The sequence below is a fragment of the Cornus florida genome, unplaced genomic scaffold, assembly GCF_030987335.1.
Source record: "Cornus florida cultivar Cherokee Brave unplaced genomic scaffold, ASM3098733v1 CherokeeBrave_3.0.0_Hap2_Chr05, whole genome shotgun sequence".
Classification (NCBI taxonomy): Eukaryota; Viridiplantae; Streptophyta; class Magnoliopsida; order Cornales; family Cornaceae; genus Cornus; species Cornus florida.
The window spans coordinates 108,248,425-108,273,600 of NW_026775575.1; the positions used below are offsets into that span (position 1 = coordinate 108,248,425).

Below are 25,176 nucleotides of genomic sequence, written 5' to 3' on the forward strand. Positions count from 1 at the left end.
TGAAAAAGCTACGAAGAAAAAAAGAAAAAGACTCGCTCACCTTGTTTTTTTGATCTGTGTGACTGATCACTTTGTGTTCTTCGTCATAAGGGTTCGTCTAAAGAAGGATGATATGAGGACGACTTCTCTGCCCTTTTCCTTCCCTTCTATTCTCTTTTAGAAATGGAAAATGAGTAAATGACCCTCATTTATATTAGTTTCCAGAAATGACCTCCAACGTCAGTTTGCTCTTCAAAAATACCCCCACTAGAACTTGCCAGATGGTTAGATATACCATGCGGATTTTTTTTGTCAAATTACGTCACTCAGTTTAAGACTCGAAAACCACGAAGGAAAAGGAGTATTCAAGGATTTGCTTTGGGAGAAGAAAATAGAAAAGGAAAGAATTTCAATGATTTTAATGTAATGTTTTCAAATTTTCTTATAAAACAGTGAGAAAATGTTAAAAGACAACGCCAACCACCTGAACGGTTGAACCTAGGGCTGCACACGGTCAACTAGACCGAACCATAATGTCCATGAAACCAACCGAAACCAAATCGCAAAAAATTGATTTAGTTTGGTTCGGTTTATCGGTTTAAGTTGATTTCATTTTTATTTTATTTTAATTTAGAGGGGGCAAAGTTTTTAAAAAAATAAAATAAAAAATCAACTAACATTGATATAACACGCCAAAAAAAAAAAAAATTTTAAGAAGAAATAAAGGAAAGAAAATTGAGATATATTTGAAAGGAAAGAAAATGAAAATATATTTGAAAAGGGAAATTTGACTTTTTTTTAAAAGAAATTTAAGGAATTTAAAGAACAAAAGAAAGGGGGCACGTGAGAACTTTACTTGATTTAGGTTTAGGATATGATATAAATATATAAATATATATATATTATATAACATAGTAACGGTAGGCCAATCTAACATGACCCTAAACCAGGACCGGACTGAAAAATTACGATTCCATAATTTTGGATCCAGGACCGGACCAAACTGCCATACAACTAGCCCAAACCGTCCAATTCAGTACGGTCCGGTCTGATTTTTAGATTTACTGGATTTTTTGAACACCCTTGCCTCCCCAGAACAATCAAATTGCTTGAAAAAAAAATCACTAAAATCCTAACACTATACCATATGACTAAATTGTTTTAAATACGAAAATTTTGGGATATTTCGCAAAGGGAATAATGATTAATGACTGCATGTGTGTAATTTACTTATCAAAACCAATAAAATAAAAAACAATAATCAATAGCTAAAGAATTTTACAACTTCTATTTGCAGAATTTATAAGATGAATAATTGTCAAATATAAGAGTATTTTGAGTGACAATTGTATCAATTTTTTTAGGAAAAAAGAAAGTAAATAGATTATAAGAATATTTTCATAATATGAATATCATTCCCATTTAAAGTAAATAGATAAGTAATTTATTTCATCACCAAGTCAATAAAGAGTCAAGTGTGGGTACACATATCCATGCTTAGCACTGATTAATGGTTGTTTCAATTATTTTCAGTTTACTTATGAACGTGGCTTCTAAAATTATTCTGTCATGTGTTGAATGCTGAAATTTGACATGATTCAATGTTTTATTTTATTTGAAAATGCAACCAGCGTGATACAGCATAATATAGAGTTACTGCCAATGGGTACTCCATTGGGGAAGAAATTGGGTGCAACACCGTATTCATCTAATGAAAATGAGACACATTAACTATTTGTCTATATATATATATATATATATCCTCCGCGAAGGGTCGGTCTGCCTCTTGATCCAGAATTATAGTATATCAGAAACTGAATCCGTAACTACAGGTGATCTTGTAGGAATTTGATACTCAAACATCAAACCTTTACTCAGTAACAATTAATCACAAAGCATCACAGACAAAGACCCTATTATCAGCAATTACACCATAATGATTCTAAAATCTCAAACAAACAGATACATATAGCTCTTCAGAGCAAACAGTACCTAGTTTTTTTACATAAACCCACAAAGCGCAAGCAAATAGAACATCAAAGCTAATAATATGCATACAACATAGACATAACCTCAATACCAAGCCTAGTTTCCTTTATTTAGGGACAATTCACATCAGAACGCATACAAAGTCCAATAGCACACTGCTATAGTTGATATAGACATACTTATAGACCACCGTTCTGTTCTTCAACGCCCAATTCTCCGTGCAGAACTAGGCATTCTTGTGAAGGACGGGAATCTTTGTTAAAGGGCTTCTACTTCAAGGGGTTGAAGTGTGATATCTGGCTCCTCAAGCAAGATCTGAGTGACACCTCCATTTCCATCATCACCACAACCAATGCTTTCAAAAATAAGAGCTTTCACTTCTTGGAACCTCTCTTCAGAAAGGGAGACCTCAGCAAGGAGCCTCCAAGCATTTTCATCAGACGCCTCTTCATAGTCCTTCTTCCTTTTCAAAACCATATGCCCGCTAATTTCCCAAACTGCTGGGTTCACTTGGGTGTCCAGAAGATCAGGACTCACTTCCCCGAGAGCCTGTCTCTCAGCATAACACTGTGCATTTGTTCACCAAGAAGAAAAACCCAAGGTTTAGTGTTCAAAACTGAAGCAGCAATTGACACGGCTTATAAAGAAGGATAGAACAAAGAAAGATATACACAAAGAAATATCTGATTTGAATGATAATACCTGTGGGAGGAGAAAGATCCGTTTCCCAGAATCAGAGATAAGGACATTGTAAGGAATGTTGTTATCTTGAAGGCAAATGCAGGAGTCGGAGACGACATTGGACAAATCTTGCAGAGTATGCCCACCCTCGAAAACAAGACCTCTGACAGGATAGTTTAACAGCTCAGAAATTTTCACCCCATTAGTGGGAGTTGTTATCTTCTTAGTGGAAGCCTTCTCAATGGGAAAGGGCACGGCCAAGTAATATGCCTGTTGAAAAATTATAGAATTGCCTTTCATTAATTTAAGTACTAGATATCACGAGCCAGTTCTATAACAAGTTTGTGAAGTAAAAGGAAAGGCAAATAAGAACCTGGAAGTGAAGGTGGTTGATGGTAGCAAATGCACCCAAGCTATTGTAACCCAATCGAAAGTATGGGTTCCCTGCTTCTGCTGCCATGTAAAGTGCAAGCAAGAAGCTTTCATGGTCAATCTTCTGTGGCAAGCACTCAAGAATCCGTGGGATCAAAAGAACATGCCCGTATTCAATGGGACTAACCTGTTAAAATCATATACAACAAACAACCGCTTACTGCAGCCTTCCTCCATATATAAATTCCTTAGGAAATGAAGAAGAAGAATCAAACTACATACATTTATGGCAACAACACTTGGAGAATTCTCGACATCAATGGGTGCATTGGGGAAGAATTGAACTTGATCATCTTCGCTTGCTTCAAACTGGAATAGCACCTCTTCCTGTCCAACTTTAGTGAAGTTGAATTTTTTCCCATCAAATGGTTGGAGAACCCTATCGACTCGAAATTCAGTGGGCCTCTTGTTTAGGTGACGGCCCTCGTTCAGCTGTGCAATGAAGCCAAATTCTCCGGGAATCACCTATACCAACATTATCAAACATTGAGATAAAATCCAAACATCATACTATGGTGCTCTACGGTCTTGGGCATGTTAAATTGACTATTATTGGAACCGAAATAAAATGATATAAGACCTTGGTTTGGCAGGCAGTGACATCATAGCGGAATAGCCCTCTCTGCATACGGTCCTCCCACTACCATCAAGTGGTAAGAAATTTTAGCTGACAATGACGATTGATAAATACTTTAAAAAATTGCTTAGAAACTCGAAAAAAATCGTACCTCCCCAAGAATGAGGGAATCCAAGAAGGCAACTGGAGGCTCTTCGTTATCATAGCCAAGCAAACCCTTTTCACTACCAATCTTGTTCGTCCTCTTGAAGGCATACAAAGGTAACTTTGCCCCTAATTTAAAACCCCAAATTAATTAAAAAACAAGAAAATTATACTCCATTTCAATCATAGAGATATAGAAGTTAAATTTAGAATCACAAATTAATGAAATTAAGACCCAGAAAGATTATACCTCATTCAATCACAAAGATTTAAAAAAGTTAAATGAGTATTTTAACAAATACCTGTAATGCAACACTTGTTGAGGCAATTCCGGCCACAACCGCCTCCGTGGCGAGCAGCTTCCTCCGCCTCTTCCTTTTGGTAATTGGAAACAACAGTTGGAACCCTCTTGATGCTCAACATTTTTGAATCAACAAAAACACACAGACACACACCAAGCCCAAAACAATACGCACTAGAAAGATCGATATTAGCTAGAACAACTTTAAAAGATACTTAAAATACTCTTTTAACTAATATAGACCTAAACTAACAGGAGGAGATCAAAGCGCCACCGCCGGCGAGGAAGAGGAGGTCGGAAGGGCTACCGCCTTCGGAAGGCAGAGCGCCACGTCCGCCGTGCGGCGAAGGGTTGCTCTCAATTACACAACCATCGCGTCGTCCTGAGCGGACATGTATGAGTGGCCGAGAAACTCTGTATATAGCCGTGATGTCTACAACTTGTCAACACTGGGTTTTAACCCCAAATCTGAAAATTGAACCCACTGCTTTTCTCTCCGATCCGAAACCCAGTTCTTTTCCGCCAAAACACACACAAGAAAAGGGATGCCTTTTTTTTGTTTTAACTCTGATCGCAAGAAACAGGTGGGTTTAGAATGTGATCGTTTGGTGTTCGATGTTTGCTCTCTATTGGGGGTGAGGAGATGAGACACAGCGAACGGGAGATATATAGATAGAGGGTGTGCGATGGAGGGAGAGATACTGTATAGTCGTACGGACTTGCTTGGGACCACTGAAATCTACGAATAGGCAAATAATATGGTATTTTGTAATAAAATCATGGAATTAGAATTGGAAATAAATAAATTAATTTATGCTCCGTTTGAAATCAATTGTTTTTCGGATTTCGAATTAGAATTGGAAAAGAATCGGACGTAATTAAAATATGATTTTATTTACAATTTAGAATAAATTGGACTTTGTAAAATGGAACTTGAAAAAAATATTTTAATTTTGTACCATTTTGAATAAGACACTTAAACATGTGAAACTGTTAAAGTTAGTTTATCGAACAGGAGATATTAAAGCATATTGTAGCGATTGTTGGTGTGTAATTTTAGTAAGTTAATAATTAGTTATCAAATCCCTTCAATTTTTCGTGATGTTACAATGTTTCCTCTAAAATTTCATTAATTCTCATTTTCTTTTCAAATCTTGTTGACCCAAATAACTCAAAATTTTCTTGAAATCCAATTTCCATGAAATCGTGGAATAAGGAGATAAACAGAATAAATCAAAAAAGAAAAGAAAAAGAAGTCTTATTTGAATATTAATCTATTTAAACTATCAACTTATATTAAATAAATAAATTATGAAATTGAGGTATAACTAGAGGTATAACTAGAGGCATGTGGATATGGGTGATATAGGTGTGTGTTTTAGTTTTCAGCAAAGCAAAATAATAATAATTTTAAGATTTCAACTTAAAAATAAGTTTAATCAGAAATTAGAGAAGAATAATGGAGTGTATGATACTCTAACAATTGACTATGATGATAATTTCTGAAATGAACTTAATTTTTAAAAATTAAAGAATTTAAAATAATAATGAAATGTGTGGGAGCTATTTAACATCAAATAGAGTTAAAGAGAGTTTTTGCAAAATAAAAATGGAAAAAGAATGGATTAAAGCACACCAAAAGAAAGTTTTTCTTTTTCAACCTTGTGACATTTACATTAACTGCCAAAAAAAAAGGGAGGAGGAGAAGGAAGTTAACCTCATATTATGTAATGCAATCATTTACCTAAAAATAAAAAATTAAATATATAAATAAAAGAAGAAGAAGAAGATGTAATGTAATGATTACATAGCGAATTATAAATGAGGAAATTTCTTTACAGTAAAGTCCAGGTTGAGGAAATTTCGTTATAGTTATACCAACAACCACCGGGAAGAAAAGTAGTAGATGAAGCCACAAGTACCTATCGGCCGGTAGTGGCGTGGCTTGCCCTGGGCTTCCTCGGATATTTCTCGTGATATACGCCAGCTGACCCATCAACAAATGTCTGGTCCTCGTGCTCAACACGTGTTTTCCTAATCATACCATTTCTCTGAGCAACTCAATCTTTCATTATTTTTTTAAGATTAAAGACTTGTTATGATCATTATCCAAATTCTAGTTTTTTTTTTTTTTTTTTTTTGGGGTGGGGGGGGGGGGGGGAAGGGGTGGCCGCGGCGGCGGGGGGCCTTTGCCCTGACTAATTTTTAAGGGACTGGAATAATGATACCTCTTGATTCTGAGTCGGGTAAGTTTTGAAATGTGATCGCAGAGGTGTAGGCCCAAAATATTATTTGCATTAAGTGGAAACTAATCAAACTTTCAAATCTAATACTTTATGAGGCACCTTGATCAAATGATATAGTGTTAGAGGTGTCTCACATTGGATTCAAATAAGAATTGAATTGAATATAAATGAGTGTTGAGTTGGTATGCAATATTACACAATAGTTTAAGTTTTTGAGAAAACGGGCAAGCGCTCATATGTATAGTTGGCATCAGAGTCAGTTCTTGAACCAGTGTCATGCCAAACACCCGGCTTGAAGGGGTCCGAATTGTACAATGGATAGACAGATTGGCCCGACCACAACGAAGGTGTTGCAAGTTGGAGTGAAAAAGAATGTTTGTGTTAGAATATATTATCACTATACCATATAATATATTCTAACCTTGTTTTATATTACCATATATATAGTTACCATATGCATATAAGGTTTACTTGTTCATCATACATAATCCCTCCTATATAAACCCCTCTTATATACATCAATATAATACAGAGTTTTATATTCTCTCTTTATTTCTAACCGATTGAAACGTTACACCTAGCCTTCAATTATGTTTTTTGTTAGAAATTTATCATCGGCCTACTAGTATTATTTTTAGATGGTCCATGCACCCTTTTTGGTTTTTTGGCATATAAATTAATGTACAAAAAAGCTTAAAAAAACAGCTTATGAATTTTTGGGTTAACAAGCTAGTAAACAGACGACCAGGAAAACTTTGGTGCGCTTGGTATACCATGTACATGATTAGAACTATGGGTGTAAAACATACGTTAGCGTGCGTACATCAGAGATGATTCTAATTAATCTGGTGAACGATGCACCTGAATCTTTGTTCATATTGTGGGCTCTCATACAACTTTGTACCAATTAAATTGTCCAAGAATGGAGGCAAACTTAGGTATATGCATGAGAACAAAGTAATGTCACCTGGTCTTTTATGGTCTTGAATGCACAGGTCCATAAATACACATTGTATGTCGCATAACCCGGTTTTTTAAATTTCTATTTTCATTTTACTTTTTAATTGCCTATAAAAAGGTAGCTACAAAAAGCAACAGTTTGATAAGAATATCGATGATTTGATGGTAATTTTCTAGCAATATTCATACATCAAATTCCATATATGATTGTTCAATAACCCCTCCAATCTGGATTGAATCCTATGTATATGGTCCTTATCCGACCGTATACCATTGAAGTCAAATCTTATATGAAACTTGATCTATTTAAGAATTGTCAATATTCAAAGTCGACCCGATTCTATATTGGATCTTTGCTGGAAGACTCATATATGACCCATTTTTTATTTTTTTAAACCTAAATCAAAGCATGTTAATTTTTTATTAACATCTATAAAAATATTAGAATATACTTAAAATTGGATCGAATTAATATCAAATTATTCTCACTTCATTCTAAGTTAACCTAATAGGTTTCTTTCTTTTTCGAAGAAAACTAAAAAAAAATAACTAATGCTCATTAATTTAGTCTGAACAATGGCTTTGGGGGAACATTTAATTGAATGAACATGAGTTTACAAAATACTAGTTTATCAGAAGTATTTTACATTTAAAAAAAATTCCAAAATCTATTCCCAAATATGCTTCAAACACCATTTGTAGGGGTTCTTATGGTGATATCAAGAGCACAATGTAAGAGACTGCAGATGACGTGGATCTAGATGGAGGAGGAAAAACAGACAAACCAGTGAGAATATTGGTGGAGGTATGGATGTTATCCTAGGGCCAGTTTGGTAGAATGGAAATGGGAGGAAAGGAAAAGAAAAGAAAAGAAATGTAATGAAGGGGGATAAAAAATTGTGTTTGGTGTGAAAGGTTGGAAGGAAATGAAAGGGAATAAAGGGTTATGGAGGGATAGAGAAAGACTTAAATACTAATTTTTGTTATCCTCCCAAGAATGAGATAAAATGAAAGAAAAGAGAAGGAGAGACTAAAAGGAAATGAAAGGGAGTTATGGAGGGACAGAGAAAGGCTTAAAAACTAAGTTTTGTTATCTCCCATAAAAGAGAGGAAATGGAAGAAAAGGGAAGAAGAGACTAATTTGATTTTACTAATACCAAATTTACCCTTAAAACAAAATCAAAATTACATGTACAGGAAACAAAGGCACCCAAGGAAAGGAATGACTAATGAGCTGTTAACAAAAATCTGATATATTTTTTAGTAATTGCTATGAAGAAATATATAATTTATGTTGACAACTTCACTTGATTCAAACTTAAAAAGGCTAAAAGCATGTTTTAGCTATCAGTGGGCATCAGGCTCAGAAATGGCATGCTTTATATATAAATTTGCCTTTTAAAATGTAAAAAGGTAAAATAGTAAACTAATTAAAATAGTTTTATTTCCTTTCTTTTCTTAAACATGATTATTATCATTTCCTTTATTTTATTTCATTATTCAACCAAATGCGATACTGGATTACCATTATCATTTCCTTTCTTTTCCCTTATAATTAATGTTGTCATTTCTTTTCATTTTCACTGTACCAAACATAGCCTAAGTGTTGGTATCTCAATGGTTCTTGTTCTCTGCCTTTAATGCTTGCTCTAAGGGTGGTATTTATAGCCCTTTGCTTCTCTGGTATTACTCAACAGTTTTTGTCATGCCTTGTACTTGCATTGTACCTATGCATATTAGGGCTGCAAGTTGGGCGGGTTAGCCCAGCCCAGCCCAACCCCAACCCAAAAATTTTAAAATTTGGACACGCAATTTACAAATCGGGTTCATGCTCGGGTTGGGTTTTGTCAAAACCCAGACAATTCAGGTTGGGCTCGGGCTCAACCCGAACCTAACCCAAAACCCAAAATTAATTTTTTTTTTTTTTTTTCTCTTTTCTCTCTCCTCCCCGAATTTTTTTTTTCTCTCTCCTCTCTTTTCTTTCCTTTCTTCTTTCTGCCCGAATTTTTTTTTTTTTCTCTCTCTCTCCTCTCTCTTCTTTCCCTTTCTTCTTTCTTCTTTCTGCTCGAATTTTTTTTTTCTCTCTCTCCTCTCTCTTCTTTCTCTTTCTCTTTCTCTTTCTTCTTTCTTCTTTCTCTTTCTCTCTCTGCCCGAAATTTTTTTTTTCCTCTTTTCTCTTTTCTCTTTTCTCTTTTCTTTTCTCTTCTTTCTCTTTCTCTCTCTTTCTGCCGCCGTCCTCAGCCGATCCACCGCCGCCGCCGTCACTTCCAAAAATAAAAACAAAACCCATACATACAAGTTAGCAGTTGCAGAGAGAGAGGGGGGCAAGCTTGAGACGGCTGAAGCTTGCGAACGGCAAGAACTGGAACAGCCGGCGATGGAAACTGAAACATATGGGTTTTGATTTTTTGAACAATCTGAAATGATCTGAAATATATGGATTTTGAACTTTTGATTCTTGCAGACAGATCTGAAATATATGGATTTTGAACTTCTGATTCTTGTAGATTTTGTAGTTTGAAGTTGCAGAGAGAGAAAGAGAGAGAGAGAGAGAGAGTTGAGAATGAGACAGGGGAGGTTGAAATGATTTGCCCTAATTTTTTTTTATTTTTTAATAATATATATATATATATATATATAATATATTTTCCAAAAAAAAAATATAAATAATTTTTAAAAACTCAACCCGTCAACCCGACCCGACCGGCCCAAAAATATTCGGGCTGGGTTTTGACTATATCCCATGTTCAGTATAATTCGGGTTGGCCCAACCCAACCTGATTCGGGTTAAGGTTGGGTTGGGACTGGGCTGGGTTGAACCCGCCCAACTTGCAGTCCTAATGCATATAGGCATAATACTCCTAGGCATCTAAGAGGTCACATCCTCTTATCGAGCCATCCCTTCTGCAATACAATGTGCTTAGTTCTATCATGAGCATTAAATACAGTTGGCTTTATGAGAATGACAGTAACTAAATTATTAAATACTTTATCACAACATTAATTGTGATGGTAAGGTTCTTTGTCACAGCATACATCCATCATTTCATTGGTTAAGCCCCTTCGTTCGTACGGGGTATCTTCTGACTTTTCATCCACCAATCTAAGGTCTTTAAAGTGTCCCAAATATAAGGTTGCAAACATGTGATAAGGTTATGCCTTTATCTCACATTTCGTTTGAAAATGCTAAACTGAGGTCCGGGCAAGCTCAAGGTTTGGCGACTAGATTTGTTGCCCAGACCATACTTGGGACTCGAGGATTGTATCCTCGAGGTTTGGTGACCTAATGAGATGCCAGGGTTTGGTAACTCGAGATGATCACTCGGTGGATGTCAAAGTTTGATGACTCGAGGGTCCAACCCTTTAGGTTTGGTGACTTGGTGAAATGCTAAGGTTTAATGACTCGAGGGTTGGACCTTCGAGGTTTCGTGACTTGATGAGATGTTAGAGTTTGGTAACTCAATGATTAAACCCTTAAGGTTTGGTGACCTAGTGGGATTATATGGTTTTTAATGACTAGAGGTTTAGTGACTTGATGAGATACCAGGGTAAGGTTAAATCCTCAAGGTTTAATGACTCGGTAAGATATCAGGGTTTGATGACTTGATGATTGCCTTCTCGAGATTTGACGATTCAAAAATTATCATCTCGAGATTTGATAACTTGGTGGGGGACCAAGATTTTGCCCATTTTTAGATAAATGTCGCGTGGTCATAATAGTCCAAACATTTTTGACTTATCGTCTTGTCGCGTGGAAACAACAGTCCCAATTTGTTTGACTTTTTAACTTGTCACACTGGATTGCTTGATGGTGTATATACTTACCCCATCTTAACACTATAAGGCCATCTTTAGCAGGCTCGAGGAAGCCCTTTTCCTCGAGTCAAATGGGCCAAAGTCACTCCATTAGGCTCGCGGAACTGGGCAAGGCCCACATCAGCTCGTGGGCCGGTTCACGGAACAGCGCGAGCTCGAGCCCGATCGGGGTAATTTTTTCTTTTTTTTCCCTTGACCAAAACGGCAACGTTTTCGTGAAGCTTTTTTTTTTTTTTTAAATAAAAAATGGTCAGGAACAGTTAAGGCACTGTTCAGCACAATGTTTTTTTTTTTTTTAAGAGAAAACCCAAAAATAGGTTATTTTGAGCTCATTTTTTAAAAATAAAATAAAATTCCTTAAATAAAAAATATATTGTTTAGGCATTGTTTGTCAAAAAAAAAAAAATTTATTTGGGCAAAAAAAAAAAATAATAAAAAACATCTTTTTTTTCCCCCTTAAAGTTTGTTTTTTTATTTTTAAATTTTTTTGCTTTAAATTTTAAATGTCTGCCACAAATAGTGTATTTGGCGATTAAGACACGATTTGGCTGACACAAATAGTGCCTTAATGGCTATAATTTTTAAAAAAAAATTTAAAAATTCAATATTTTTAACTTTTTTTTTTTTAAAAAAAAATTAATTAAAAATTTTAAAATCACTTATTTTCTATAAATACCCTAACTCCTACCATCATTCATCACATCTATCCCATCTATATTATCTACTATTTAAGTTATTTCTTCTTCTATCATTTCATTCTTAGCTACTATTTTCAAACTCATTTCAATTTCATGGATCATCAACACCTATTTTATTACAACACCCAATTCAACCCATCAAACGATGAGTTTTTGCCATTTCCCAAAAACAATATCAATTTTTCTTCACAGTCATAACTACATTGTAATTATTATGGAGGAGAATCTCAATTTCTTTCTCATCAACCATTCCAACCTTTTCATCAACCATCCCAACATTCTCATCAATATTGTGGTACTAGTGTTCCACAACCCAGTAACTTAAAACTTTTGCCAAAATAACTGATTATCTGAAATGCAGTTTGGACCAAGGCTGAAAATGAGGCTTTATGTTGGGCATGGGAGCAAGGGCGAATCCAGGAATTGTTAATGGGGAGGGCTAAAATTAAACAAGGGAAAATTAGGGATCGAAAGATTAAAGAGTTGGAAAATTTTAGAGGAAATAGGGTGAGACTTTAGAGGGAGAGAATAAGTGAGCTCTCTGATTTGTGCAAGATTAGGAATTTAAGAATTCTCATGCTTTGTCTTAGTGATTGTTTAGGGCTTGTTCGGCTTGGGCTTATTTGGTTGAGCCTTTGTTTTAAAATTGTGGCTTAGATATTGGGCTTGATTGGATGGTGTTACTCCAATTGACCGAAATCCTGGAGCTTTGATGAATCGTTGGTTGGTGATCCAACAAAAAATCAACAATTTTTCTGTAATGTTTAAGTTTGTATATATATATGTGTGTGTGTGTATATTAAAGTGGGTGAGTTTCTTTTAGTGGAGGGGCCCACAAGTTTTTATTTATTAAAAGTGGTCATAAGACCATGTTTTTTTTAGTCTCTATAATCTCACTCTCTTTCTCTCTCGCTGCCAGACTTGCTTCCCCTCGGCATACTCTTCTTTTTTCTTTTTCTTTTTTATTTTGCAAATTCAAAGCTTAATTTCTCCCTCATTTCTTGGCGGATTAAGGTGCCGTTTGAGGCAAAACGAAGCCCACTACGAGCTCTACGCATCCATACGAACAATTCCAGATTTGGTGCCCTCCTTGGAGTTCGAAATTCAAGACCCATTTTAAGGGTTTTGTGCAAATTTGAGGTAGGGGTTCTTAATTCCCGTTTTTCTTGCTCCTATGTGAATTACTCCTCCTAATTTGTTGTAAAGCATGCTTGATTATGAATTACTTGTCTTGTGGATGATGTAGATGTTATATGAGAAGTTGTGATTAAATGGACTATCTGAATTGTATGTGAACGTGTTTATTTGGTTAATTTCTTGTCTAATAGTTGATATAGCATGCCTATATTGTTGTAAAATTTGTTAGAAATGATATGTGATGGCATGTGTAATTTTTCCTCAATATTTGTAGAGTATGTTTAAATCCCTTAATTCTATGGCACTGTGAAAGCAAGACATACATGCATACCATGGGTCATGATTGGGAAGATTGTTTTGAAATGAAAAAGGGGGATTTTGGGAAAGTGTTTGATGAAAAGTGTTTTATGAAAATCTGGTCGCCGCGGGGGTACCAAAGGGCCGGAGTGTTAATATAGCCTAGAGGGAACTAGGGAGTCGCCCTAGCGTGGTTGAGCTAGCTGGGCCCATAATGACGCCGCGGGGGTACCAAGGGTCAAGGACACTAGCCAATCCTTCTCTCGTGTCACTGCGGGGTCACCAAAGGGCGGGTTATATTAACAGTTTGAAAGTGATGATTTTTGAGATGTGGAAATGGGGAGCGACATCGACATGCATTGCATTCCCATTACATTATATTGTTTATATTTGAGTTAATTGTTATGTGATATGATCCCGGCATAGTATGACCCCCATTCCCATTGCTCTATTCTTTGGTTGAATTCACTGGGACACAAGAGGCGTGTCTTAACTGCTACCTACTGAGCTTTATGCTCATCCTATTATTTAATAATTTTTTTGAGGAAACGGGAAAGAAGTGGCGGATAACTTTCCACAACAGGCTTAATTTGGATTAGAAGACTTTTTTTGCTATTTTTGTATTAAGTCCTATATTTTTTGTAAACTCTTAGTTTGTTATATTTGGTATAGAGATTTGTGAACTCTTATTATTGTAATTATATTTATGGACATTTGATATTAATCTTGTATTTTGGGACTGTAATTATGGTATCTGGATGATATAGTAGGTGGTTGTACCACTATGAAATGAACTAAGTTAAGGCATGGTGAATGGATGAAAGGGATGTTAGAATGAATTATATGTTTATTGTGCTGGGACAGGTTAAAAATATATTTAAACAGGTTGTGGTAGGCCCATTTTTAGGGGAGTTTATGCCGAATTTTTTTTTTAAATTTTGGTATCAGCTAAGATCGTTACATTTTCTGGGTGCATGACTAACATTGAAATGAATCGTTCCAGCAGCTTTAGCACTGATGATATGATGAGTTATTTATTGTTTAAATATAATTTGTAAATATTTTAAATAGTCGGCTTTTAATTTTTTGTTAATTTTTTCGTATAGATGGTAGCAGCTAAAGACCTGTTTCGTAGTCAAACAGGTAGTGAATTTAAGTTAGAAAGTTGCTGGAAGATCTTGAAGTATAACAATAAATGACAGTCACATTGTGCCGAACAAGTAAAAAATGGACAAAAAGAAAAAACAGTCGAAGAAGAGGAGTGAATTTGGCTTTGACATTAATGACTCTGTTGGACACTCATTACCATCTACTCCGTTAAGTCATGCAGCTACGACAGATGGAGTTTCAACTGAAGAATCACTACACATGGGGGAAAATGATTCACCTGGTGTGGAAGAATATTAACAACTATAACGACCAGCAAGAAGAAAAGTGGCGAAGCAGCGCCGAGCAAAAATTAATTTAACATTTGAATTGCAAAATTCATTCGTTTCCAATTTTAATGATCTCAAATGCTATTATGAGAGTCGTCAGGAGAAAATGAAGTATGCCCAAGTGGCACGAGAAGTAAGAAAAACGGAGAAAGAGAAGACGAGGCAATTAGAGATTCTAGACAAACAAAGAGTTGAAGAGAAGGCGATCATGTTAACAGATTCAAATTCTACACCAACAGAAGTGGGGAAAGCGGGGATTATTGCACGACAAAATGAGATATTAACATCTTTGCATTCATGGTCTGCCTCAAAGTTCCTATATGATTTTGTAATCCTTAGTCTATTTATTTTCTTATTCCAATTTAAAATATTGTATTATTTAAGTTATTTTTAATTGTTTTGTTTAATTTGGTTTTTTTTTTTTTTTTTAATCCATAATGGATAATGTATTGTTTAAAGTTATAATATCAATCCTAGTTTTTTTTTTTTAATAATTTACAAAAATACTGTTTGATTGAAAATATTTCTGTTGCGAAACAATTTCATCATTTTAAATATTAAAAAACCATTACATAATAAAATTATAGTATACGAAATATAGCTGTTATAAATATAATCATTGGGAATATATTGGTTAGAAATATAGCAGTTATAAATTTTTTTTTTTCAAAAAAAATTTATATATATATTTTTGAACAATGCTTGCCTTAGGCCACATAAAGAGGAATCTCCTTCTTATGATGAGGTGACCCAATAAAATATCAACACTAAAATCGTAAAAGAAAAAAAAAATGATAACTACATGGAATCGTCCTTCCCTCTTTCTCTCTCACACAGATATATATTACTTTGGGTTTCTGATTTTCCTTTCTATTACCGGGACATTCCTTTATTTAATAGATCTTTAAGGATTTCTGTAGCTTCTCCTTTTTGAGTGTACAGGTACAATATTTCAACCCTCCTGCATGCCTTAGTGAAATTGGTTGATAAGGAAAAATCCCCATAAACAGAAAAAAATAGGAGGAAGAGGATCTCTGAAGAAAGACTGTCTGCATATCTAAAAAGTAGCAGTAGAAGTAAGAGGTATTTGATTTCTATTATTTCGGTTATTGGTTGCTTTTTCTGCCCTCTTCTTGAGTGGTTGCCGACCCCTTGGCCTGTGACCTGTACATGATTTTAGAAGAAATGGGAATCAACTTTGGTGGTGTTGTTTTACGGCTCTGGCCATGGGTTTAACTCCAAATCCATGATGTCGAGTTGGAATTTGGAATGATTCCATGGGGCTCGCTTTTCCAAGGAGTAGCCGATTGAATAGCCTATGGAAACTTTTTGAAGTTTTTATTGCCTGTGGTCATCATTTTTTATTTTTAAAACTTAAATACCTATTCATGTTTTATTAGGACACCTCATCATAAGAAGGAACCTCCTTCTTATGCGGTCTAAGGCAAGCATTGTTCTATATTTTTTGGGATAACGAAAATTCGGAGAGTTTGATAGAGTGCATGTTTTTGGAGAGTAAAAGATGCTGACGTGATTCTTAAAATTACTAACGTGACTTTTGAAAAAGTTGAAGTGACATTTTTAGAGAGTCAAAATTCGAAAAGACTATACAGATGGCCTAATGCAGTTATCCTGCCTTTAGGGGATACATTTAAACGAAGCATAAGTCAGTTCACACCCAAACTTTCTCTCCTTCTGAGGTTCAAAATTAAGGAGGGAAACAAATAAAATGAAACTTTGGCAAAAGAAAAGAATAAAAATAATTAAAAAATGAGAAAAACGTAATAAAATACCAAAGGCCTAACACGACAGAGTTTTAAATAGCTTGATTTCAAAACGAAATCGTTCTAGTTCCTTCCCTCCTGTCACCGGTAAATATCGCCTTGCTAACATCACAGTTCAAAACCACCGTTTCCCATGTACCACACCAGGAAGAAGAGTACGATCCTAATTTGTCTCTCTCTCTACACACAATACACACAGAGTAAGATAGAAATTCAGAGACCTTAGAACCCTTACAATCTGATGAAATTGCAGAAGAATCAGAAAGAGTAAGCCCTAATTCATCGACGAAAGGGTCCGAAGCAGAGAGCTCCAATGGCTACACGTCTCCAATCACCGACAAGTCCCTTCTTCTTGGGCTCCAACAACGATCAACTCGAACGCGCACAGGCACGTGCAGCACGTGCAGCCGCTGTTCGCCGCAAGGCCATGACTGCCTCCACCACCATCTCTCCCTCTGTTCCCTGTCTTGGCAGAGAACAGATCATTGAGTTGTTCCATAATTGCATTAAACTTGCATCAGAAAATGTAAATTCTCTCTCTTGTATGTATGCATTTTTTTCTTTTCTAATGTGCAATTTTGGGGTTAATCTTAGTAAACTTTGTACTTTCCTTTTGCATTTACGCTCATATACATATATGTATTAATGTATATTTCGGGATGCAGAAAATAAACCAAAAGAACACTTGGGAGTTGAAACTGATAGACCATCTCAGCGAGGTTATCAAAGTTGAAACAGAGAATAACTCTGAGACTAACTTTCAAAAGGTTTGAAGCTTTTCCTTGCAAATTAAAATTGCGGGATATTTGTATGCTTATGCGTTTGCATTTTTATTTTAATTAGCCAATTATGAGTTGTTGATTAATGAATAAATCAATACACCTCTACTCAACTACTTTTAATGGGTAGGCGAGTTGCACATTGGAAGCTGGGGTGAAGATATACTCTATGAGGGTGGATTCTGTGCACTCGGAAGCATATAAGGTCCTTGGTCGAATCAGTTGGGCAGGTGGAGAGGATGAAGAAGGTTTGGGCCCTTTTTTGTATGTGTTCAATTTAGCTTATTTAGGGTTATAAAATAATCTGATGTTTTCATGTTATGTAGTTATTCCACATTTTAGGGGTCTATGAAGGGCATGTATAAATATATTGGAGGTATTTAAGCTTCAAGAATATTATTTAAAACAAACAATGTTTCCTATCTTTTTTGTTGGTTCAAATTGTTGATGAGGGTGGAGGTATTGCTTCAATTATGATGGTACTCCAAGGGGCTTGGGTTAGGTATAGACTAGGGCAACTTGAGAGAGAAAATAAGAGAGGATGAGATTGTGGTAAGAAGACTATCAATCCTTGGAGTGACCTCTCAGTATTAAGTCTTGTAGAAATGACTTTTAATGGAGGATGACATTCCAAATAAGGAGGACACCAAATAATTCTTAATGGAGAAGGGAAGCTATACCAAATAAGGAGGGAATTATTTGCAAGCAAACGATAGGTAATTGACTTACGTGCTTCTGATCCAACAACAAATGCACCATTCACCCTTCCTTCTTGGTCATTCTTAGAAGCCTATGCAGTACCTCCATAACCTTATGGAATTCAAGTGGAAAGGTTGGCCTTTGTACCATATATTTGGAAGCCTAGCCTTCTTGTTTTACCTCAATGCATTCAAGTATTTAAACTGTAGGAAATCTTTACAGATTCACTTATGGGATCTTTAACTGCCATTTCCGGAAGGCAGTAAATTCGTTAAATTCTATCAATTTTCTTAAAACAATATTCCTTGATAACTATTTTGTCATCTCCACTTAATGAATTTTATTTCTAGCAGCATGTTCTATTTTGAGTATTATGATTTTTCCTTCAACTTGCAACATCTTGTTGCAAAGATGGATCATATGATCGTAAATTTGTCAGTTCCCTAATGTCAAGCTTTGGTGACAGAAACAGTGGTGGAGGGTGACAGCATCAACAATGGACAAGATGAAGGTGGTTCTAAGAATGGGTTAGATAGGAAGGTGCAGTTCGCCTTTTTCCTTTTTTTCTGTTTGAGTGCACAAATGCATTGGACTGCTAACTCATTGAAATCGTTCAGCAGATTTCACCTTTGTCAACTTTGGAGCCATCTTATGAAGCTCTTAATGTGAAGAAGTTTGAGGGTAATTTACATGACTCATTACCCATTTAAGTAGGTGATAAACCTATGATTTTTTCCCCCCCTTCTGACATCTGTATTTTTTCTCCTGGTTTTCCAGTTGCATTTGCAGTGGATCCTCTTTATCGTCAGACATCTGCCCAATTTGATGAAGGTGGAGCTAAGGGTCTCCTCTTGAACAATCTTGGCATATATGGTGGATGTAGGGTGCTTTTTGATTCTCTGGAAGTACCAAATAACTGCGTATCGTGCGTATTCCAAAATGATACTTCAGATACGATTGATATCTTTTTTGCTAGAGGTTTGTGACATTGCTAGTTGGGGAGTCTAATCTCTTGTTAATAGAGTCCACTTCTTCCTTGTTTTAGCCATTTGCTTGTTCTTTATAGAATACATTGAGCAGATGGTGATGAGCATGCCTGCGAAGAATGAAATTTCTCCGACTCTTGGTGACATTGTTTCTCAGTTTGATGAAGACAATAAGAGGCCATCACATGCATTTAATGAAGACCAAACATCTTTCTGTAGGGTTGATTCAATTGATGACAGTAATGCTGAGTTGGATAGTAATTCGTTTGGCAATTATGAGGCAATGACCTTTGATCATGATGAAGAGACAAATGTGCTTGATGAGAGCTTCAATTTTGGAGACACGACTTCTCTGAGTCATGATGAGGTATTTGTTGCAGTCTATGTGTTGAAGTGGTTTGGATTACCTTTACATGCATATCACTTGCTCTTTCCTTAACCTAAATCCCATTTTCCCCAAATTCCCTTGGGAGATGAACACAAAAGAAGGGAAAAAAAAAAAAAAAAAAAAAAAAAACCTAAAACACTTATTTTAGTTTATTTATCTATGTAGGAGGATGATCCCTATATACCCTTTGAACCTGATGTGGACGGCACATCTGAGAAGGTTGCTATGTTTCTATTTCAAGGGCTGGGATTCACTTCAGAACAAAATGCATGGGCAGGTCCTGATTACTGGAAATATAGGAAGACTAAGGGTTGGTATTGGGAATAAATGACATCTTTCATCACTTCGGATTCTCTGTTCTGGGGGTTTTGACTTTTTAGCGTGGTATCTGTTTGTAGGTTTGGAGGATGTTACAGCCAGAAGAAGCAAATCAGGTTTCATAACAAAGAAACCTAAGAACAATAAAGCAACTGAACTTGATATCGACTTTATGAAAGCTTTGGAGAAAGAAATGCCTAATATCTTTGCTCCCCCCAAAAATGTGAAGTTGATTTCGCTTCCTCCAAATAGAGTGCCTTGGGGTAACATACTTCCTGAAGATTGCCATTATCAACCTGAAGATCTTGTCAAGTTGTTTCTTCTTCCTAATGTTATGGTAATATAAAGTCACCTATAATGAGTTCATTGTATGTATTGTTATTGAGTAGCGTTTAAGTTTGGTACTTTGTCAAGACTAAGCCAGCTGTGGTTACCCCGTTCTGGGTCTAAATTCCTCTGCCTTAGTTCCACATATTAAAGTTTAAAAGTGTTGGGTTGAGTTTGGGTTGCCACAAATTTAATATCCTACTACATGTATAAAACCATTTTATACTGTGAATTGTATTATCAGTATATGCATGATTTTATTTACCAAAAAAAAAACAATAGAGTAGAAATATTCTAGGACTACTGTAACTTACGAAAGAAAAGAAATACTACTACAGTATAGTGTGGTAACTGGTGTGACATAATATTTTGTGATGTAATATGATATTATGGAATATGGTATTGAATACACAGAAAATTGATCCTGAGTTGGGCATCCGGCTGAGTAGAGGCCTGCCAAAACCCTCATTATAAATCCTTTTATTTTCTTATCTTAGCCTGAGCTTGCATCTGTTTGAAAATTTCAAATTAGCTCTGGCCCCCACCCATACTTTGGATTGACCATCTGGAGTTTGTAACATTCTAGCTCAAGCTACTTGCTCGATTCAGGTTGTTGCTGTTTAATATATGTACCTTTTTTCCGTTTGTTTCGATTGAGTGTGAATTTCATGTTTTCTTGCAGTGCTTTGGGAAGAGAAGAAGACTTTCAGGTATCAGTTTTTTTCTCCCACTGATAGATGCTTCTGTCTTTCAGTGCGATGTTAGGAAGCAGCAATATTAGGTTTCCATCTGTGTCAAAACAATATTTTGTCATATTGAATTCCACTTTTTCTTGTTTGAATGTGTGGAAAATTAGGAGAAAAACAAAATATGAAGAGAAAAAGAAAGAATCTATATAACTTCGAAGGAAACCGACTCTCTTTATTAAACATTGAGGAATTATGTGGAAACTTACAAAGAAGGAATCATCCGGTTTTGTATCAAAGAATATGCATATGAATGAAATCCACAAAGATGCATCATAACGTCCACAACATGTAAGATAATGTTGTGTTTTCTCATTTTGATATGAAAATGAATTGACTAATAATTTATGTGGTGTGGTTTGAGGACCACACCATAAAATTACTATCTTTTTTTTTTTGGTCGACAGTGGTGGTGTTTGGCCTCCCTTAGAGCACCCCATAATCTACTACTGGGCACATGCAGTCCTCTAGTCCTAGAATATGCATATGAATGAAATCCACAAAGATGCATCATATCGTCCATCACGTGTAAGATAATGTTGTGCTTTCTCATTTTTGATACGAAAATGAATTGACTAATAATTTATGTGGTGTTGTTTGAGGACTACTGTCACGACCCGGAAATTCCATTAAAATCCTCAATTTATTCAAATCCAAGTACATCAAAATACACCCAGGATCACAAAAAAAATGCCCTCTTTTATGTATACATAAAACTCTCCAAATAAATAAATAAAATTCTGCAACGCCGACTCTTCAGCTTAAGCCCGAATCTAGCAATCCCCGTTCATCTTCGGTACCTGAAACTGGAGGGTGGTGAGACAAAAGTCCCAGTAGGAAAAACCATAACAAGAATTTCATGGAGGTTTAACAAAACAACTTCACAAAATATACATAGTCAGGTGAATATATAAACAAAATATGCATTTAATTAAAAACATTTAATAAAACCATTTGAAGCAAAACCACTCCAAGCCATTCAAGGTATAGAGAACCCTGCACTGAAAAAAATAATTTCCTCACTGAATCACTAAATCTCAAGCTCCGGCCTCCTCTGCAACTCTCAGCCTCCTCTGTCTGCAAACTCTCTCTGTATCTCTAGTCTCTCTCTAATTTTTCTATCTTCTGCATTTGCACCAAAGTCACAAGCCTAATTTATAGGCAAACCCACCGACTCAATTTACAAATTCGAAGGACAATCATCACAAGTGGGGGCCCACCACCACCACCTCTTTCCTTTCTTATCTTTACGTCCATCAGACCCTAACCACAAAATAAGGCACGTGAAGGAAACCAAAACAAGAAGAAAAATCTTCAGTGGGCCCCCAAGTACATACCACCATAATCACAATTTCTCTCTCCCACCTTCGGCCACTTACTCGCCCTTTTCCTTTCTCATCATCCTTATCACCATATATATATATATATATATATATATATGAGAGTTTTATGTATATATAAAAGAGGGCATTTTTCTTGTTATTCTGGGTGTATTTTGATGTAATTGGATTTGAATAAATTGAGAATTTTAGTAGAATTTTCGGGTCGTGACAACTACACCATAAAATTACTATATATATATATTTTTGGTTGATGGTGGTGGTGTTTGGCCTCCCTTAGAGCACCCCATAATCTACTACCAGGCACATGCAGTCCCCAGTCCTATAATATGCATATGAATGAAATCCACAAAGATGCATCATATCGTCCATCACGTGTAAGATAATGTTGTGTTTTCTCATTTTGATATGAAAATGAATTGACTAATAATTTATGTGGTGTGGTTTGATGACCACACCATAAAATTAATACTTTCTTTTGGTTGACAATGGTGGTGTTTGGCCTCCCTTAGAGCACCCCATAATCTACTACCAGGCACATGCAGTCCCCCCGTCCTATATGCACCAGGAAATTTTTGGAAAAATATCCTGGGGGTGACTACAAGGGAATTCAAACTCCCTACCTCTAGGATGTGAGGTGAGCATCTTACCATTAGACTATCCCCTTGGGTTTACATCATCAAATTACTTAAAATTCACATTTTCATCTGTTCTGGGTATGTAGTACTCCTTGGTTTATTTTGAGCACCTGAAGTTTCAATAAATATACTTCAGCCATTCAACCAACTTCTTCTTCCTGCTTCCCCCCTTTCCTTTTCGTAGGATATGTATTTCAGATGTTTTGACTTGCTATTTTAGGCTGTTTCTGTTTGTCTTCTTCTTAAGAGTTTTGGTGTTTGTAATATCAATTTTATGGTAGTAATATTTAAAATGTTTGAAAGTTTCGCGGTTTATAAAGAAAGGATCAGATAAGAGATTATGTCGTCTTTATGAAATAAATGAATCTTCAGATTTGACAAGAGAATGTTGAGTTTCTCTTTGTGAAATTAGTATATTTGCATGTTTTATTCCCTTTCAGAAGACAAGGCGAGGCAAAAGAGCAATGGTTTCAGTGAAACATTGCCATCATGGGACAATGAAAATATGTATGGTGGCCAATATGATGATGGGTGTATCCACAGTGATCTGGAAGATTCAGCATCTCTCGTCTCTCAGCCTCGTCAGGTATGTCAACTTATCTTGGTTCTACTTCTTTTCAATCCTGGTACTCTTCCAGGTTAGATCATTTGGTGCTCGTGTAAATGATTGGTTATGGTGTAGGAGCCAAGATGGTCTCTTAGTTCAGTCAGGGCAGTCTAACCAACTTTTATAGAGCCGTTTGATATATATATATATATATATATATATATATATATTCTACTTCTTTTGAAGGATTACGGTAAGAAAGTCAATTATTTGTCATTTCTGTATGTGGATATCTATTTATGAGAATGCAGTCTACGCGAAAACTATCTGCTTGAATTTTCTCTGATATTTTGGGGCCTTACTAGATATCTGATTTGATATTGCCTGTAAAGATTCTGCACATTGTTTTCAAAGTTTTCTCTAATTCTCTTTCTTGTTCCATCAACTCAGGTAAACAAAATCGAGGTTCAGTATGACAAAACCTCTAAACAGGTTGATGTACACGTGTTGAAGGAGACCCTTTGGGATCATATACAAGAATCTATTAAAGTGCCTGATATGGTGAGCTTATATATTGTATATTGAACATCAGACTTGAACCCTTGACTTGTTGAACAAAGAACTAGTTTTTACGGTTGAGTCACCCCATCTTCTTGTGATGCTTCTTGTTTTATATCTTTTATTTCTTATACTTTATCTCTAGAGTATTTAACAATTTTTGTTTATTTATTTATTTAAAAGATGTGTTTGCCCACCATTAATATAGGCACCTAGGAGGTGATCTTAATATTCACAATTTTCAAGTTTGGAGCGTTCATGCTCCTGCTTTCCGCTTTCAATCTATTTTTGGGCATCTGACCGGCAACAGATATTGTTGGCATCTTATACTGCTTGCTTACAGTTGCATTTGAAAAATATGAACACTTAAATTCACCATGATTCAGTTCTAGGTTAGCAGCTTACTCTGCTTGCTTACAATTCTGAATATTGCACGCCTTTCTTTTGCCATAGATCATTTTTCTACTTCGAAATATAATTTGTAATTGTGGACAATCTTTTCTTCTTGGAAGGTGTGCAAAGACACAACATCTTTCAGACATGTTCTAGCTACGTTTCCTGATGACTGCCAAGCTGCAGCGCCAGAGTATATCTCCCCCCATTTGTGTTTCATTTGCCTCTTGCATTTAGCAAACGAGCATTGCCTAAGCATCTGTGATTGCCCCACCTTGGATGATCTCAGTATATGCCTTCCCTACACGGAGGAAATGATCTAGGCATCATAACAGTCACAATGCATAACGTTACACGTATCATGAACATGGAGAGGTAACAAGCTTCTCCTTATGTGAGATTTTGGACTCTTTTATTCAGTGTCGGAAGAAAATGTTAATATTTTTGGCTTGCCTTTCTCCATGTCATTTTTGTTGATTATGTGTGCAAAAATATATAGCTTTGTAAAGCACATCTTGGTCCTGTATTTGTTTCTTCCTGGATATTGTGCAAGTATAATATATTGTATAGCATCAGTTCAGAAGTGATATCTGTTTGCCGCAAGTGGCAAAATCTATTACTATTGAATTGCATAGTTCCTAGCAAGTCTGTGCATGCCTTATAGATATAATACGTGGTGGTGAGTGCAAGGGAGGCAGGAGTTTTATGCCTTCTGGTTTAATTATTATTGAAATTTGTGAGAAAACGTGATGGATATAGAGTCAATACAATTATACAGATGGTATTTGTTCTGATCTGAATAAGTAATTTAGAGTGTGAAGTAAAATTGCCACAGGAGTCTTTACACAACAAGCGAACTTCCAAGAGTTTAGTTACAGGTGGAGGCATTTCTCTCAGGTTGTCAATGACAGTCTATCATCTTCTTTAACAGCGAAAAATAAATTAAAATCAATGAACTAGTTGGTTGGCAATAGTTATCC

The 25,176-nt window shown here is 35.8% G+C and overlaps 2 protein-coding genes across 3 annotated transcripts; one reads left to right on the forward strand and one right to left on the reverse strand.

The window, feature by feature from the left end:
* Nucleotides 1–1,916: 1,916 nt before the first annotated feature.
* Nucleotides 1,917–4,760, reverse strand: LOC132308401 (GDP-L-galactose phosphorylase 1-like). Its single transcript, XM_059806467.1, has 7 exons — nt 4,105–4,760; nt 3,810–3,931; nt 3,662–3,721; nt 3,304–3,546; nt 3,023–3,208; nt 2,671–2,919; nt 1,917–2,535 (listed from the first exon to the last, which is right to left on the reverse strand). The coding sequence occupies exons 1-7, from the start codon at nt 4,223–4,225 to the stop codon at nt 2,227–2,229; spliced, it is 1,290 nt and encodes a 429-aa protein (XP_059662450.1). The 5' UTR covers nt 4,226–4,760; the 3' UTR covers nt 1,917–2,226.
* An 11,511-nt stretch (nt 4,761–16,271) lies between these two features.
* Nucleotides 16,272–24,783, forward strand: LOC132308402 (condensin complex subunit 2-like). Of its 2 annotated transcripts, none has more exons than XM_059806469.1 (13): nt 16,272–17,003; nt 17,143–17,244; nt 17,387–17,504; nt 18,422–18,495; nt 18,576–18,636; nt 18,733–18,933; nt 19,022–19,308; nt 19,495–19,639; nt 19,728–19,984; nt 20,657–20,684; nt 23,139–23,284; nt 23,696–23,806; nt 24,316–24,783. In XM_059806469.1, exons 1-13 carry the CDS (start codon nt 16,791–16,793, stop codon nt 24,517–24,519), a joined length of 1,947 nt encoding a protein of 648 aa, XP_059662452.1. In that variant the 5' UTR covers nt 16,272–16,790; the 3' UTR covers nt 24,520–24,783. The 2 variants fall into 2 exon arrangements, with proteins under 2 accessions (XP_059662452.1, XP_059662453.1); XM_059806470.1 differs by having other exon boundaries at nt 23,142–23,284.
* The last annotated feature ends 393 nt before the right edge of the window (nt 24,784–25,176 follow it).